General features: G+C 35.5%; 1 protein-coding gene across 1 annotated transcript; it reads left to right on the top strand.

Annotated features, from left to right (window-relative positions):
* The first annotated feature begins 2065 nt into the window (after positions 1-2065).
* LOC131990164 (uncharacterized) lies at positions 2066-17977 on the top strand. Its single transcript, XM_059355563.1, has 18 exons — positions 2066-2297; positions 2458-2724; positions 2875-3177; positions 4503-4763; positions 5029-5289; positions 5951-6076; positions 6195-6210; positions 6305-6375; positions 6487-6537; positions 10201-10236; positions 10360-10620; positions 12921-13175; positions 13429-13683; positions 13821-14087; positions 14273-14575; positions 15634-15894; positions 16136-16388; positions 17017-17977. Exons 1-18 carry the CDS (start codon positions 2066-2068, stop codon positions 17066-17068), a joined length of 3531 nt encoding a protein of 1176 aa, XP_059211546.1. The 3' UTR covers positions 17069-17977.
* Positions 17978-19594: the final 1617 nt, after the last annotated feature.

Below are 19594 nucleotides of genomic sequence, written 5' to 3'. Positions count from 1 at the left end.
TTTAATAAGTCTGGTCGATGCAGAGGTGTCACACATTTCTCAGAAGCAAAGAAACAGTCAGTTGGCCGTAGATGTGACGATGGGACACACTTTGCTTGGTGTGCTGGGCTTTTTCTGTGAGTACATCTCTGTTTAAAATTATAAAATAGTTCCCATTGATTGGACTTTTTTTTTAATGCCTCAGGTTATTATATATATATATGTATATATGATCATTCCTCTCGGTTAGGAAATGTCTGATGAAGTTTTAAACTTTATTTTAGCGCTGAATATTCTCTTCTACTACGGACATGCTCAAGGTAATTATGCTGTTTCCTTTTTTCTTTTTGTGTATTTTTTGTGTAAGATGAAGCTCCAACTGTGTCACTTTTCACCACAACCTCTTTCTGTGTGTTCTGTTCTGTCAAAGATATTTCACTCTGTGCATCTTGTGTTGGTTTCTAGGCGTTTTGCTGACCATTGAGCCAAACTGGTCCACTGTATTTACTGGAGAGTCTGTTACCTTTATGTGTGACACGAGGGGAGAAAAAGGTGACAACTGGTATTACTCGATCTACCGGGAATATCAACAAGTTATCTACTACAACAGAAATAAGATTCATACAGTAAAACTTCAAGCTACAGTCTTCAGCGGTGAATACCAGTGCCGTGCTCACATTAGGGGCTCAAAAAAAGCAAGTAACAAAGTCTCTCTAACTGTATCAGGTAAGTGATCAACATTTATTTATTCATGAGTCATGTTGATAAGATCCCCCTGTTTGGCAAAGTGTTAATATATAAAATGTAAAAATGATGTTTGACTTTATTCTAATGATTTTATTCAGCTGTATTACTGTAACACTGTTTTGAGTCATTATTACCACTTAATCATGACTAAAGAGGAAGCTGTTCACATCAAGGCGTTAACGTCATGAAGGATTCACCAACAAAGAATCAGCATTTCATCCTCAGTGAAAAATGAATATAAGACAAAACTATTTCAATATAATTATCCAATTTTAATATTTACAAAACAGAATTATCCTTATAAGTAGGGCTGCACAATTAATCAATCACAATAAGGAGAGGTGAAACATTGAAATTATTGGGAGACACAATATTAAATATTAATATTAATATTAAAGGAAAAATATATGACAAAAAGCTTCTAATTTAAAATTCGTAGTGTTGCAACATGTCACATTTAAATTTTGTTCATATTTAAATAGAGATCTATGCTAAAAAAAAATGAAAAAAAAAATTAGAGAACTGATGGAAAAAAATTACAATTCCCTCCAATATTCTGAATCCTATCCCAATATCACTGGAAAAAATCGCAATTAGACATTTTTTCAAAATCTAGCAGCCCTGCTTCCAGGTGATAATATGAATGTAGCAAACACAGCAGGGTGAGTTTGAGGAAATGTATTTATTCATTACTGAGTCAGTCAGAGTGACTTCAGCAGCTTCTTCTGTCAAACAACTTATGTTAATGTTATTTTAACATAACAATTGTTGTAATTAATGATATGTTCATTTAAATTAGTAAAACAAGATACAACCTGTGTTCTACAGACAAAGATGTGATCCTGGAAACTCCTGCGTCCTCTCTGTTTGAAGGAGAATCAGTGACTCTGGGCTGTCGGCATCGTGACCCAACAAAGAATAAGAACGCTGTTTTCTACAAAGACGGATCTGCTGTTGAAATGGACACAAACCTTCAGTCACAGATGATGAAAAACACAGTTCAAGTGATATCAGACAGGAGCTCAAGTTACATGTGTAAATTTGGGGATGAAGAATCTGAACCAATACAACTGAAAATACAACGTAAGTAGTTTTCTTTAAAATCATTTTAATCCAGTTTGGTGAAATCAACCAAGGTCAGTGGAAGATAAGTTGAAAACACAAACCTAGTTACTATTGATTTAGTTCATTAGACAGGTTAAAAAGTGATTCAATATTTTTTGTATTTGCTTTAATTAGCATTAGCACTATGAAGAATACTGGATGAGATTATGTTTTTCTCCTTGGTATCTTTCAAACTTCAAATAAAATTCAAACAGCACAACCAAAGGCCGATCTGATGGATTTTCCAGCAGAGGGTAAAGTGACTCTGATTTGCTCTGTGACATCATCATCATCATCTGGTTGGAAATTCTTCTGGTACAAAGGAGAGAAAACCTCTGAACCTCTGACCAAACAAGATGCTGTTCTCCTCTCATCTGGACAAATCACCGTCTCAAGAGGAGGAGTCTACTGGTGCAGAGGAGGAAGAGGAGAGCCACTTTACTACACAGACTACAGCCACTCAGTCGGTAAAGTAGTAACTGACTATTTGGCAAAATATGTTTTACATAATGCAATAAAAAAAAAACACAAATTATTTAAAAAAAGGATATGAACTATCACCAAAAGTGTTTCTTTGTATGTGTAACCTTTTTCTCTTGTATTTGTGTCCTCTTGAACCATGAACAGTCACTAACAGGGCTGTTGTGTCCCTGCAACCCAACTGGCCTGAGATATACTCTGGAGAGACGATCACACTTACATGTGAAATTGAGGACGGAGGAGACACTGAGTGGGAGTATGAATGGAGAACAAGCAGCTCAACCACACCTCCAAAAAGAAGAGAGTACACATTTAAACCATCACGCAGTGAAGACTACGGCTGTAAAGGTCTAATAAAAGGTGGAGAGTCTTCAACAAAGCTGAGTGATGTTTTCACATTGACACCATCTTCCAGTAAGTCATAATTTATATTTCACTGAATAAATAAAAAAGTAAATATTAGTTTGGTTACTTTAAAAAGAAAAACAAGTAGGATACAAGCAGCACATGTAACCAACAGTTCATCATAACGTGTCTTCATTCTATGAAATCACTTTCCACCAGATAAACCTGAACCTGTCCTCACTGTGTCTCCATCATGGCTGAGTCCTGGAGACTCAGTGACTCTGAACTGCAGAGTTAAACATCCATCAGCAGGATGGAGGTTCTCCTGGTATAAGGCTGTTCCCAAACCATCAGACAACTCCTACAGCTATGAGCTGCTACCTGACAGCACCACTGGGACTGAACAGGATTCTTACATCGTTCATGGACAAACACACACAGCAGGATATGTGTGCAGAGCTGGAAGAGGAGATCCAGTTTATCACACTGATTACAGTAAACCTCAGTTTGTCTGGTCTGGAGGTAGGTTTGTTTTGACTTTTTTATGCTCACAATATAATTATTATTATTAGGGCCACAGGGCAATCGCACTGAGCACTGGTCCCACACAGCAATAGCTGTAGGGACCAGTGATGCACTATTGTTATACTGTGGATTTTTTCTTCTTCCTCTTCTGGACGCAATTTCGTCCCGCTACTAGTCCTACAACTTGAAGAGTTGCAGGACAAATTATATATCAAAACGTGCGGTTTGATCGGGATCAGTGTGCTATTACTTTTCTCTACAGAATATGAATTTTTCGTGACGTAAATTGCGAAAAACTGCCCAAAATTTTGCATTGAAATGAATGGGACGGCCGAAAAAAAATGAGCGAAAAAGAACAATTAAACAGTAGACACAAGTCTTGTGTATTGGTGGATTAATCCACGTTACGATAGGTCATGTAGTTTTTTATCAATCCCTGTTCAAAGACCATGATCATTTTTGGAGAAATTCTGAGATTATAATGGGTGTGTATTGCACGGAATGTCCATGTCACAGTGTGTGATGTCATCACTCAGAGTGTAGAGGGAGAGAAAAAATTGTCACAAAATAAATTTGAAAACTGCGCTCCAGGCCACAAATTCCACTCTACAGAGATAATTTATACATAGAAACGTAGGAAAATTTGTCTTCTCACTCACAATCCTCTGGTAAAGCCGTCAGAGTTATAGTTCGGGCGTAGGATGCACAGATGCGCCACCAACATGCACCAACAGCCTCATTGGCTCCCATATTAAAAATTTTCGTTACACACACACACAAATGCGCGCGTAAGCGCGCACACTCCTCCAGATACACATGTTTCACACACACACACACACACACACACATTTTGAGGTTTAATGGCATAGGTTGCTGTATAAATAAATACTTGAAAAGGAATGCTTGTTGTAGGTGTGCTCCTTGTATATAATATACTGTAGTATCATAACATTACTAGTATTAATTGTTTGAAATCTCTGAATAATCTCACCATAATGTACACACACCGGCAGTAGCCCCCGTGGCCCTTTCAGAATTTCCCCAGAGGAAATTTTCTAGTTCTCTTCTGCTGTACTGGACTGAATTGTCTTCTGACCCCTTTTTTTCTGACATTTAATTTGTTGTGCACATCTGTTCCAACCTTTGATTCCTGACATACATATATACACACCTTTATACACTCGCTGTGTTACACTGTTGTACAATTTAATATATATATATATATATATATATATATATATATATTGGTGTGGTCTTTTGTTTCTATAAACAAATAAATGATTAAAAAACAATAAAATAATGAGAATGTTGTTTCCTCTCAGATTTTGGTTCCTCAGCGTCTCTCACAGTGAGTCCTGACAGAGTGCAACACTTCACCTCTGACTCTGTGTCACTGAGCTGTGAGGGAAACTCTACTGAGTGGAGAGTGAGGAGGTTTACTGATGGCTACCTGTCAGACTGCTCCATCTGGGGGACAATGACTGGACCCACATGCAAAGTGGATAAATCCTGGCTAAGTGGAGTGTACTGGTGTGAATCTGGAACAGGAGAGTTCAGCAATGCCGTCAACATCACCATTGAGTGTAAGTTTTCATTTTTCATCTGTTTTTTTAAGTATTTTAACAGTCATATAGTTTTGAAATTGAAAGATGCATTTGCAGTTAGAAAAATGTAAGTTTAAAATACACAAGCAAAATTTCAGGTGTTTGCTTAGTTAATGTCTGCATCTTTATAACAATAAAATAAAAAAATAAATTATATATTCTCATCATTTTATGTAAACTTCTTCAACCTGCACCAGCCAATCTTTTTGACCAAACTTTTTTATTTTTTTATATCTTTCTACAGACGGTCATATCATCCTGCTGAGTCCTGTCCGTCCTGTGACTGAAGGACGTTCTGTCACTCTCGGCTGCAAGCTGAAGACACAAAATGATATTTATAATGTGGTTTTCTATAAAAATGGCAAAATCATCCAAAATGACACCAGAGGAGAGCTGATTATCTCTGCAGTGTCAAAGTCTGATGAAGGCTTTTATAAATGTAAAGGAGATAATTCACCACAAGGCTGGAGTGTGACGTCACCAGAGAGCTGGATGTCAGTAAAATGTATGATGAGTATGATTTAAAATATATTTTTTACAAGCAGTGTCACAGTTGGAATTAGAAAACTTTTAAGAAATAAGAAGTTCGCTTTGTTAAATGTGTGTTTGTGTATAAGAAATAATGTTCTACATTTGTGTATTTATGCATCGCTTGTATGCAACCGGTCATATGGTCATTTAGGACACAGTCTAACATTGTGTGCTCTGATTCATTTTGCATGCAGCATTGCATCATATGCACCATTAATATTTTAGTTTCAACGTAAACTTAACTTTGCTCCTGGAGTTTTCCACCTCTGAATATTCACTGAAAATCAGACAGAACTGCAGGCTGTTTACGCAGAGCAGAGAGGAGAGGACAGGAGAGGCTGTAAAAGTTCACTATGTAGCACGTGGAGAGCCCAATTTTTCCCCTAATATTTATTTTTATGCCATAATAACTGTGTTATTCTGCACAAAAGACATTTTTGACTTGTCCCCACTTGTGCTGATTCCATCGAGCTGCAGGACTTATATATGATATATTTTATTTGTATTTTATATTTTGCATATGAGTGTATATGTAGGTAGCTGTATATATGTTAGGACGGTCATTGTGTCTTGTGTTTTTGCCTTGACTTTTTTTGTATATATAAATAAATATTAATATAGATTATTTATTACAGTAGCGTCCAGGCCTGAAAACAACCTTCCATTACTTGTGGTGTTGGTTGTTGGGCTGGTTGGTGGAGATTTACTGATTATTCTCCTGCTGCTGTTTCTGTTGCTGTGTTGCTACAGAAAGTCAAAAGGTGAGATCTTTTCCTTCAGATGTTGGATTTATTTTAATGTTTACATGTAGTTCAGTAAAAATAAATCAATTCAATATTGTTATAAAACCAAGTAACAGCCTGTGTTTTTTTGTTACAGACTCCTGCTTTAACAGGTTGGTGAAACAATCACTTCTTCTTCTAGGCACCACAGCAGCACATGTTCCTGTTAAATCCACTTTATTTATTACATGTTTTTTTTTTACCCAGCAGGTCTCAGAGATCCAATCAGAGCCCTGCTACAGACCAGGAAGGATCTCACTACGCTTCACTTTCACATGGTAATACATCTTCAAATTTTACTCGACTCTGAGACTAAAATTTCTACTTCTGATTATCTGTTGCATTTAAATGATTGATTTAACTTTGACTTGATCTGCACGACTCTTTAGGTGATCTTTGCCTCTATGACACAATCAGAAGACCTGAAGAACCTGAAAAAGGTAGAGTATATACTAGAATAAGACTATTAAGTGATTAACTGGTGATGCTTTCAATGAGCTGAGAGGCTTTTGTAGGCCAGAAAAATGCTCTTTTACTGAGTTCATCTGATCCTTGTAGCACCGTATAATGTAATCATTTCCTGATACTGTAATAACGTCTGAAAATGTAATAAAATTTGCACTTAACTCAATCTAAAATGCAACAAAACCCAATAATGTAATTAAATATCCCGACTGATATTGTAAAAACATTTTTATTTAATTTTTATTACATTATTGGGAATTTATTACATTTTCAGGAAGTTGTTTTGTTGTTTGTTGTTGTTTTCATGAGTGATTTGTTGGAAATCTGTGAAGAGGAACGTTTAGGGAAGAGTTACCTGGCTCTCCAGTGCTGCTCAGAAGCTTATCTGAGCTGGAATTAGGATAATTGGAAAAAGGATATTTTATTACATTATTGGTGAAGTTATTAAATTATTGGATTTATTACATTTTCCATCTAGTTAAGTGCAAATTTTGTTACATTTTCGGGTGTTATTACATTATCAGGAAATTATTACAGAGTGCTACAATCCTTCCAGAAGAATAATAAACAACAGGAGAGAAATCACACAACATACAAAATACTTTGCAATAACAATTAATAGTGATAATAAAAGTAAATAGTTTTTATTTGGCGCTGTGCCACTTGCCACAGTGTATTTCTATAACGTGGTACTGCTAATTTAAACCTGTTTTTTGAGCTGTAAACTAATTAATACAACTACTGCTTGACATTTCTTACAAAATGTATAAAATGTGCCTGTGTAGAATGTGTGTTACTGGAGCTTTCCACTAGAGGGCACAGTCAGACCGTATAGAAAATACAGGCTTTAGGATGTAAACAGCAAACAAGGCAACACTCCAGGAAGTTACTAAATATTAAAGAATATTGCTGTAAAATGTCAAAATTCTGAAATAACTGATAATTACTTTTTTCTTTCAGATCAATAAAGTTATCTGAGCAGACAAAACCAATTGAACAGATGACGGATAAAAAAAACATCCTTCTTTGAACAGTATTTGCAGCTTTTTTGTAATTATTACCTGCACTTTTGCTATTCTAATATTATTTGTGTTTTGTAGTTAACCCAGCAGTTCATTCAAAGGAAATGCATCATATGGCTTTAATATTATTTTATATTAGGTAAAAATACTATATCATGTGACATATATGACATGTAATTAAAATGTTTGTATTAAGTGTGTATCTTCTATATTCATTTGTTTTGTTTAAAGTTTAAATTATTAGAGCTTCAGCACCCTATAAAGTTAGCATCTCTTATATTTTTCAAAACAAATCTTTACTAGTTTATTACATTTACTGTTATCAGGCATTTTTCTCTGTCTTTTTAAAAATGGTTTGATAGAAATTGTTTGTAATGTAGTTTTTTGTTGTATTTTTATTATGTTTTGACTATTTTAAATATCAATAAAGTTGTTGTAGTACTAAGCTAAGCAGTGTTTTTATTTGTCATTTCTTTCTCTAAATAAAGCCTAAAGCTTAAAATGTAAACAAATGCAAAGAAAGCTATATTTATGACAAGATATTGCTATAAGTGTAACTGTTTAACATTATTGCATGGACAGCAGAGACGGGCAACAGGATGTAGTGGGAAAACTTTTTCACATTTCCATGTCTTACATGCCACCTAAGATAAAATAAAAAAGTACCAGTATTAGTTCAAGTGGACGCTCTATTTATTCATTTATTTGCAAAGGCTTTTGTACAAAGTATTAAATAAATTTCAGTAAGCATGTTCAATACTTTTTTCCCTGCATCATTTCAAAATTATGACATATAACTCAGTAAATATTATTCCAAAGGTGCTATTGACATGAAATTTTCACCAGATGTTGGTAATAACCCAATTAATCCATACATGTAAAGAAACCAAAACAAATACGTTTAGATATTAAGTTATGTGTAATTATGTAAATTAACACAGGGAAAAAGTATTGAACACATGAGAGAAAGGGAGGTGCAAAAAGGCTCCAGCTGAAGTCTATCAGTAATGAGAAAGCAATCCTGCCCCTTGTCAGTGCAAATTAATACTGGCTGGTTCAGTCCCAAATTATTTATTTTATTTTATTTATTTATTTGATTAGGACAATGCACATTAATTAATATCAGCAAAAGCATCAATATAAATATGCCGGGGTTAGCACAGCTAAATTTCACCCGTTGTCCTAAGGCAGGTACAAAAAACATCCAGACAATATACCATGACAAATAGATAAAACATGTAGAAATCTTACACAAAAAATAAATCCTGATTCACATCGAGGTTCAAAATTCATACATAGAATAGAAAAGACAAAGAGGTTACCCATGAGAGCAGGTCTGGGTTGTTTTCACTGTTTAAGGGTCTTTTTAAAGGTGGTGTAACTGTCACAGTTTCTAATACGAGCTGGCAGCGTGTTCCACCACTGTGTTCCTCTGATTGACACCACCATTTGGCCAAATTTACACTTTATATTAAGGTCCTTGTAATAACCATTAATTAACAAGTAATAAGGCCCTTGTAAGTCCTTACAAGATGCTTATTAACATTATTGTGTGTTTATAAGCTTATATAAGTGTTAATAATGGCATTACAAACACCCATGACCCACCCATTATGTCTTTGCCATGCCTTTATTATTCTTATTTTGTTTGCTTATTGATTTTAAAATATACTTTATTGCTCATCTATTATAAGTTAAGTATAAGTTAACTATGCTTTTTGCAACTACCGGATCTAAAGCGAGAACAATGGCTTATTACTTGTTAATTAATGGTTATTAAGGACCTTATTATAAAGCGTTACCAAATTTAGTTCTGCACCATTGTAGGTCACAGTCTCCCCTAGTCAGTGCTCTGGTGTTTACTCTAGGGGTTTTTTTCTTTATGAAATCCTGTAATGGTGGAGGGGCTAGTCCATGCAAAACCTTAAAAATGAGACAAACATACAAAAACAACTGGTAGCTATCGAAGTCCAATATTTTATACTTATTATTAATTTGACAAAAATGGTAATGTATAGGTTTTTTGTCAAAAATGTTAAGTGTTCTCATGATGTCTCATTGTCACACAAGAAACATTTCACGATGGGTAAAAGCAAAAAGCTCTCAAGACCTTTGCACCCTAATGTTGCAAAACATTCTGATGGCCTTGAATACAGAAGGATTTCTCAACTTGTGAATGTTCCAGTGAGCACTGTTGCGCCATAATCAAGAAGTGGAAAGAATATAATTTCACCATAAATCGTCCATGACCAGGTGCTCCTGGCAAGATTTCGGACAGAGGAGTGTAATTATTTACAGAAGAGTTGTTCTATAAAGTCACAGCTACTACCGCTAATGAAGAAGGTAGAATTAATTCCTGTCTTGCTCAACTGCAGTCACTTTCTGTGGATGAAGTCATGACTGAACTCAAAACAATAATTTCACCATAAATTGAAGAGGTGTAAAACTTCTGTGGAGTGAGTCAAAGAGAGTCAGCTCTGGATGTGAACATGGGACACACTTTGCTCTGTGTGCTGGGCTTTTTCTGTGAGTACACCTCTTTTTAAATCATAGTGATCAAACCTTTTAAGTTATATATTTTCTGTCATTTTGATAATGTTTCAAACTTTATTTCAGCTCTTAATATGCTCTTCTACTGTAGACATGCTCAAGGTATTTATACTGTTTTCTGTCTTTTTTTATGTTTACTCCAGATTAATTTCCTTCCACTTTTCAACACATCCTCTTTCTGTGTGTTTCACATTTCACTCTGTGGGTCTTCTGTTTATTTTCTAGGCGTTTTGCTGACCATTGAGCCAAACTGGTCCACGGTATTTACCGGAGAGTCTGTTACCTTTATGTGTGACACGAGCGAAGAAAAAGGTGACAACTGGTATTACAAAATCAATAGGGGTGATCAAGAAGTTATTGGCTACAACAAAAAGGAGAATCATACAGAACAACTTCAAACTATGGGCTTTAGCGGTGAATACCAGTGCAGTGCTCACATCAGGGGCTCCATAAAAGGAAGTAATAAAGTCTCTCTAACTGCATCAGGTAAGTGATCAACATTACAACACTATGACTGTGTTCACTACAAATCCTTATTAATATAAAGGGCAAAATATATGTCTAAATAGCTTATAATTAATGTTTTTATGGTGTTACAATTTCAAGTTTAAAGAGATTACTGCTCTACCTAAAACCTCTCCTGTCTAGTCCGCTCTGCTCTGTGTAAACAACCTGTCACATGACCATTCATGGAGTGCTTTTAACAGGATTTAGTTTATTTTTGACGTTTTAAATGAGACAGAAATATCACAATTTTGAGCTTTGTTTTGGTTCCTTTTTCTAACAGAAACTTTCGTAAACTATGATCCGTTCATAGACTGACAGAAAGTTCTAATTCGATGCCTGTTTTTACATTTTCTCTCTGTGATAAACAGAGAACCTAGGATATCCCAAATTAAATATAATATTATCGAACATGTGATTATAATGGATATCTCTATATGGGGTACCAAAATATGTAAGGGACTATGCCTCGAGACACCAAAAGATCTATAAAAAGGAAAAAAATATGGATGCACAATATAATGTTAGGGTTTCAAAGGTGGGTTAGATGGCTACGGTAAATAATTACTAATGATAATAAACTGTGATATAACTTGGTTTACTCAAAGTCACCTCTAGATTTGGGGCACCATTATGTAAAACGGAGAAAATATAGTCAATTCCCCTAAATCAAATACAAAAAAATATTTTTTTATTTAAATAGCCCAAAATCATAAATTTGCCTCAAAGGGCTTTACAGACTGTACATGGTACGCCATCCTCTGTCCTTAGACCCTCTCATCGGGGGTTAAGTACACAAACAACATGGTTGGCTGAGGTGTTGTGTTGACAGACACCTGGTAATGTAGCTTTGACAATACACTAGCCTAACCAAACAATAGGCTTACTATATTATAGAGAATAGCTTCCTGTGGAAGAGGACAGCTACAACAGCAACTAGTGGCCCTAGTGGGTATCAAGATTAAAGCCAGTAAACTGTAAACCTAGGTTCACAAGTTTGCTTCTTAAGCTTTAAACTTGCACACTAACTGATATGCAGGGCAGTAACGGTTAGAGGATTGTTTCTTAAAATCCACGTGTTTCAACTCACTCCAGCTGAAACACGTGGAAGAAACTGCAAGGTACAAACAATTATCTCACAGGGCCTAAAGCACGTTGTGGCCCAGATTCAATCTCAATCTTTTCCTAATGCTGAAATGCACAGCAGTAGCAGCAAAATACAGCTCTCTATATAGAAAGGGCTGGAGGCACGCTGTGTCACTCAAAAGGGGAAAAAAGGGGAGCACTTATTTAACAGCAAATGTGTGAAAATATTGCATTGAATATCTTGTATTCAAATACTGAAACAAAGTTCTTACACTTCTACAGAGCAGGTTTAACTTAGAAAGTTATCAACAGCAAGTGGTAAACTTAGCAGAATGACTGGTTTAAAGGTGATAGTTGAAATACACAAATCTCTTACTCAATTAATGAATAAATGTATTTACACCACAATGCACTTTTGTGAGTACATGGATGGATGTCTACTTCTGTAGCAGACTACTGGTGTAAGATATAAAGACTTCTAGCAAGTCTAGAATTGGACTCAACAGTTTTGGTGTGGACCAAAAATGACTATGCTGATATTAATATTGCACAATTATGAACAATTGCCAACTGTACCATGCCTCACACGGGGTACCAACAATGTAGTGAACCTAGGTGGTCCCAAATTAAATATATTGAACATGTGATTATACCTCATGTAGTAAATCTCTGGGCAGACCCTGGAGAGAGAGAAGAATGATCTGGAGACTTTTCTGTCTGAAGCTGGAGGTTGTGCTTCCTGGAAGAACAGGTTATTCCATAGCCAATGAGGGGATCACACGTATGTAAATCCACCTGGAGTCGTGGCAGTGGTGGGGATGGGGTTTCTTTGTTTGGAGAAACAAAAGGGAACCTCCATTTTGAGGGAATGGAAATGAAGGAAATGCTGGCACATTTATCATTCAATTAACTTCATATATCCAAAACAAAACTTGTGGAATATTTGTGTCCTCTACACCCAATATTTTTTCCAAATCTTGCAGCCCTGCTTCCAGGTGATACTTTTAATGTAGCAAAAACAGCAGGGTGAGTTTGAAGAAATGTACTTTTTCATTACTGTGTCAGTCAGAGTGACTTCCGCAGCATCTTCTGTCAAACAGTTTATGTTAATGTTGCTTTCAAATAACAATTGTTGTAAAAAATTATTGATATGTTTATTGAATTTAGTAAAACAAGATACAACCTGTGTTCTACAGACAAAGATGTGATCCTGGAAACTCCTGCATCCGCTCTGTTTGATGGACAATCAGTGATTCTGCGATGTCGGCATCGTGACCCAACAAAGAATAAGAACGCTGTTTTCTACAAAGACGGATCTGCTGTTGAAATGGACACAAACCTTCAGTCACAGATGATGAAAAACACAGTTCAAGTGATATCAGACAGGAGCTCAATTTACATGTGTAAATTTGGGGATGAAGAATCTGAACCGATAAAACTGACAACGGAACGTAAGTAGTTTTCTTTAAAATCACTTTAATCCAGTTTAGTAAAATCAACCAACATCAGTGACAGATAAGTTGAAAACACAAACCTAGTTGCTATTGGTTTTAGTTTATTAGACGGATTTAAAAGTGATTCAATATTTTCTGAAATTAGTTTTAGCACTATGAATAATACTGGATTAGATTACATTGTTCGTTTTAGTATGTTTCAAAGTGGACAATAATGATAATTTTATGTTTTTGTTTCAAATTCAAACAGCACAACCAAAGGCCAAACTGAGACAAAACTTTCCAGCAGAGGGTAATGTGACTCTGATCTGCTCTGTGGCAACATCATCATCATCTGGTTGGAAATTCTTCTGGTACAAAGGAGAGAAAACCTCTGAACCTCTGACCAAACAAGATGCTGTTCTCCTCTCATCTGGACAAATCACCGTCTCAAGAGGAGGAGTCTACTGGTGCAGAGGAGGAAGAGGAGAGCCACTTTACTACACAGAGTACAGCCACTCAGTCGGTAAAGTAGTAACTGTCTATTTGGCAAAATATGTTTTACACAATGCTGAAAAAAATACTTGTACACATGTACAAAAGTGTTAAGTTTGTTGTGTAACCTTTTTCTCTTGTATTTGTGTCCACTTGAACCATGAACAGTCACTAACAGGGCTGTTGTGTCCCTGCAACCCAACTGGCCTGAGATATACTCTGGAGAGACGATCACACTTACATGTGAAATTGAGTACGGAGGAGTCACTGAGTGGGAGTATGAATGGAGAACACGCAGCTCAACCACACCTCAACAAAGAAGAGAATACACAATTAAACCATCACACAGTGAAGACTTCTGGTGTATGGGCAGACCAAAAGGTGGAAAATCTGGAACAGTGTGGAGTGATGTTTTCACATCGACACCATCTTCCAGTAAGTCATAATTATATATATATATATATATATATATATATATATATATATATATATATATATATATATATATATATATATTAGTTTGGTTACATTTTAGGAAAAAACAAGTAGGATACAAGCAGCACATGTAACTAACAGTTCATCATAACATGTCTTCGTTCTTTAAAATCACTTTCCACCAGATAAACCTGAACCTGTCCTCACTGTGTCTCCATCATGGCTGAGTCCTGGAGACTTAGTGACTCTGAACTGCAGTGTTAAACATCCATCAGCAGGATGGAGGTTCTCCTGGTATAAGGCTGTTCCCAAACCATCAGACAACTCCTACAGCTATGAGCTGCTACCTGACAGCACCACTGGGACTGAACAGGATTCTTACATCGTTCATGGACAAACACACACAGCAGGATATGTGTGCAGAGCTGGAAGAGGAGATCCAGTCGATTACACTTATTACAGTGAAGCTAAGTTTGTCTGGTCTGGAGGTAGGTTTTTTTTGACTTTTTAATTTTCAAAATATAAATATATTGTTAGAGCCACAGGGCAATCGCGCCGAGCCCTATTGTTATACTGTGGATTTTTTCTACTTCCTCTTCCGGACACAATTTCGTCCCACAAATTATATATCAAAACGTGCAGTTTGATCAGGATCAGTGTGCTATTACCTTTCTCTACGGAATATGGAATGCGCAAAATTTTGCATTGAAGCGAATGGAACAGCTGGAAAAAAATAGCAAAAAAGAACAATAATTGGAGATTTTCAAACTTCTACTTCTCCGGCATAATTTCACCTAGAGACTCCATTTAAACTTTAAACAGTAGACACAAGTCTTGTGTATCGGTGTATAAATCCACGTTTCAATAATTCATATAGTTTTTTATCAATCTCTGTTCAATGACCATGATCATTTTTGGAGAAATTCTGAGATTATAATGGATGTATATTGCATGTAATGTTCGTGTCAGAGTTTGTGACATCATCGCTCACAGTGCAGAGGGAGAGAAAAAATTGTCAAAAAATAAATTTGAAAACTGTGCTCCAGGCCGCAAATTCCACTCTACAGAAATAATTTATACATAGAAACATAGGAAAATTTGTCTTCTCACTCACAATTCTCTGGTAAAGCTGTCAGAGTTATAGTTTGGGCGTAGGACGCACAGGTGCCCCACCAACAGCCCAGTTGACTCCCATATTAAAAACACAGGAAGATTTCTGTAGAAAAGCTTAACAGTTTTTCAGATCGCTCTTACAAAGCTATTTCTTCATTTTTCTTCACAAAAAACATATGTAGACGTTCAGGAAGAACTCAGGACGCTCAAAGTGAAGTCAGATCAATGATAGGTATTATGGTTTTGCCAAAAAAAAATTCTGTTCAAGGCCTGAAATTCCAGTCTGTCCACCTCTGGCTGCTGTCACTGTGCTGGAACATTCTACAGCGGCAGTTAATTGAACTGCTTAACCATCAGCAATGAAGCTGGTTAAATCCACAATGAATTATCGATTAAAACACAATAAAACAATGAAAATGTTGTTCCTTTTCAGATTTTCATTCCTCAGCGTCTCTCACAGTGAGTCCTGACAGAGTGCAACACTTCACCTCTGACTCTGTGTCACTGAGCTGTGAGGGAAACTCTACTGAGTGGAGAGTGAGGAGGTTTACTGATGGCTACCTGTCAGACTGCTCCACCTGGGGGACAATGACTGGATCAACATGCAAAATGGATAAATACCTGCGTAGTGGGGTGTACTGGTGTGAATCTGAAACAGGACAGTTCAGCAATGCGGTCAACATAACCAATGAGTGTGAGTTTTCTTCTATTTTATGTGGGTTTTTTTCCAACATTCTGTGATATACTTTTTTTTAAATGGAAGAATGCATTGACAGGTGGACACATTCAAGTTTTAAATACACAACCGAATTGCTAGTATTTGCTTAGCTACTGTATGCATCTGTATATATGTGTGTACATATTTTCTCATAATTGTTTAACCTGCACCAGCTGATCTTTCTGACCAGAATTTCATATTTTTTATCCTTCTACAGATGATAATATCATCCTGCTGAGTCCTGTCCTTCCTGTGACTGAAGGACGTTCTGTCACTCTCGGCTGCAAGCTGAAGACACAAAATGATATTTATAATGTGGTTTTCTATAAAAATGGCAAAATCATCCAAAATGACACCAGAGGAGAGCTGATTATCTCTGCAGCGTCAAAGTCTGATGAGGGCTTTTATAAATGTAAAGGAGATAATTTACCACAAGCTCGGTGGAGTCGGATATCACCAGAGAGCTGGATGTCAGTAAAATAGAGTATAATTTAAAAGGGGTTCTTTTTTGCAAGTAGAGTTACAGTAATTTCATGTTATCTAGCTGAGAGGCTTTTGTAGGCCAGAAAAATTGTCTTTTCATAAATTCATCTGATCATTCTAGAAGAGAGCGTTCACACAACATACACAAGACTTTACAATAACAATGAATATTTATCATAAAAGTTAATAGATTTTGTGGTACTGCTAATTTAAACATTGTTTGAGCTGTAAAATAAACATTACAATGCTATTTGACATTTCTTACCAAATATATTAAATGTGCCTAGAAAGTATAGGATTTACAGGATGTAAATAACAAACACAGCAACACTCCAGGAAGTTACTATATTTAAGGATACTCGAAAGGAGTTTCTAACACGACCACTAGGACAGAGCAATCATACATGCAGCATGTTGCTTTTCAGGCACGTTTTATGAATAAAAAAATGACTTAACTGATTAATAATAGATGGCGTGTTTTCGTCTCGTATCAAACTAACTTGTTGGCGCCACAGTATAGAGTTATAATAAAGAATAGTGCAGAGTAAAATGTCATAAATTACCGTCAACTCTGAAATGACCTTCAATCTCTTTTTTTTTTTTACTTTCTTTCAGATCAATAAAGTTATCTGAGTGGACAAAACCAATCAAACGGGTGACAGCATAGAAAAACTACATCCTTGTTTCAGCAGTATTTGCATCTTTTTTGTAATAACTATTTCAGCACCCATTAGAATTAGCATTTATTTTATTTTGGAAAAACAAATGTTACTCATTTATTACATCTACTGTTATCAGACATTTTTCTTTGTCTTTTTAAAAAAGGCTTGATAGAAATTGTTTGTAGTATAGTTTCACCTGGATGTAATATGTTTTGTTATGTTTTGACTATTTTAAGCATCAATAAAACACTAAGCTATGCTAAATCAGCAGTGTTTATTATTTGCCATTTCTAGCCCAAAAAATGTAAACAATTGCAAAGAAAGCTATATATATGACGAGATATTGCTATAAGTGTAACTGTTTAACATTATGGCATGGACACCAGAGACGGGCAACAGACTTTTTCACATTTCCACATCTTACATGCATTACAATAATAAGACTCACTCTGAACACTCTGAAAATTAGTGAATTTTTAAAATACTTACTGTGTCCTAAAGCTACATTTTTAACCTTCTCCATGATGTGTTGCTTTAACACAGCTTAGAAAGTTTTATATGTCAGTATTCATGTCCGTCCATATCTACACACAGTAAAATCTAATGGATCAGGAACAAGTGAGAGGAATGTAAATATGACATTACTGAAAGGGTAGTTTGGATTACCTTCAGTAGATGGTGGTCAGCACGGCCCAGGTTGCAGAAACAGGCTGACACGGAAGCTAATCAATGTAGTGCTGCAGCTAAAAAAAGAAGTACCACCATCAGTTAAAGTGTACGCTATAGTTAGAATATTTACACTGCTTTATCTTGCCATCAAACAGCCCATTCTGACAGGAAACTGAGGCCATTCATGCTCTCTTTAAAAACACTCTTTGACAGATTTGACTTCACAGACTGCAGCAGTTGGTGGTCTATCACTGCCTGGACTGGTTTTTTGTTATTGTGTGACTTTTTTTTCAGCTGTAAAGCTGTTTGCAAAAACGGTGTGAAAGAAGAAAATTGACCGAAAAACAACATAAGAGAAGCAATTAAAAACATGACTAATGGCTTGCCGTAGAGAAGTTTATTGTTGCAGAAGTGATAATAACTTGCAGGTAAAAGCAAAGTACATACAGATTAAATCAAAAGTTTAAAAGAATGGAAAATTCATTATGATCAAACAATGAATACACTTCTTTTATGGACCTGAAAAAAAGAGAAATTTAAAAGGTTCATTAGGATGTTTTTATATAATTAAAGACACAAATCACTATATGCACATTACATATCTGGGTTATTACCCAATGCTGTTCCTAGTTTGATTTCAGAATAAACAATTTCTTCCGTTACTGCAGAAAATGTTTTTTGCTATGAATGGAAAGGCGATAAATTTAACATTTTTGTGTGTCAGATAACATTTAGCATATGTTGAACTGACATATTGTAGACAAAGGATAAATGACAGCAACCAACCACACAGCAGAGTAGAATATTTTGGATTTTACATCCTGTACGCTGCTGCATATTGACATCGTCAGCAATGCAAATATAAAGTACATGTTCATAATAGTGACGGACAGACAGTAATTATTTTATGTCAACAGATTCAACTGTGTCGGTGATTCATATTTTGAAACATCTGGTTATTTATAACATTTTAAGCAAATAATATACTTAGTTTAGACATTGTGTGTTTTGTTTTGCATTTAATGTTGTACATGTGAGTGACATGTCAACCATTACTAAATATAAATATGGTAATTTAGTTATTATTTAATTAATCATTAATCGGAGTGTCAAATTGATAGTTTAGTAACTTTACAAGACTTTTTTAGGTGAATTGGCTTTTATTCATTATTAATTAATAATAATTATTAATAATTCTGACAGCCATCTAAACACAATTATGAACTGTGAGACCCAAACAAGTGGGGGCATATAAAAAAACATTTTATTTAGTGTTAGCTACTGTACCTGAGATGATCAAAGTTAATATAACTAAACACCAACCCTTGTTACTTTGAGTCATTTTTTAAAATACCAAATATTGTTTGTAAGTGACTGTACCTGCAGCTGATCCTATCTTGACATTTGAGTAAATGGAGTTCTCCTCTGGTTCATTACGCTCTCCTGTAAAAATGATCAATGTATGAAAAGATAGAGTAATAAATAATAGATTAATGCTTTCTTTTACCTATAAATTGCTGGCCTTAAAAATAACTCTTAACCATGGCATTAATGGTTTGTATCTTGCGTACTCACCCTTTTTTCTAATGTTTTTAAGTTGAATTGAAGAGTATGTGACATCTCCGGATTCATTATCATCTGAAACACAAATTTATATGTACATAAATTATATTTAATTAACTTTTATTTATTTTTTTAGGTGCAGCTACACTTCCAGGCCACAGCTGTACAACCATGTGGTTGTGAACAGTATTGTTTACATACTTGCCTGTGTACTATGTGTCTTACTGGAGGTTTTAACCAGAGAAGTCAGACCGTATAGAAATACCGTATTTGCAGGATGTAAATAACAAACATGGCAA

Source organism: Centropristis striata, chromosome 17 (genome assembly GCF_030273125.1).
Source record: "Centropristis striata isolate RG_2023a ecotype Rhode Island chromosome 17, C.striata_1.0, whole genome shotgun sequence".
NCBI classification, from domain to species: domain Eukaryota; kingdom Metazoa; phylum Chordata; class Actinopteri; order Perciformes; family Serranidae; genus Centropristis; species Centropristis striata.
Note: the sequence above shows the minus strand (reverse complement) of the source record. Positions and strands in the feature narration are given on the sequence as shown.

Coding starts and splice junctions, on each gene's coding strand:
- LOC131990164 (XM_059355563.1), top strand. CDS start 2,066: ATGGATTTTCCAGCAGAGGGTAAAGTGACTCTGATTTGCTCTGTGACA. Junction 14,088..14,272: donor CACATCGACACCATCTTCCA/GTAAGTCATAAT, acceptor ACTTTCCACCAG/ATAAACCTGAACCTGTCCTC. Junction 14,576..15,633: donor TAAGTTTGTCTGGTCTGGAG/GTAGGTTTTTTT, acceptor GTTCCTTTTCAG/ATTTTCATTCCTCAGCGTCT.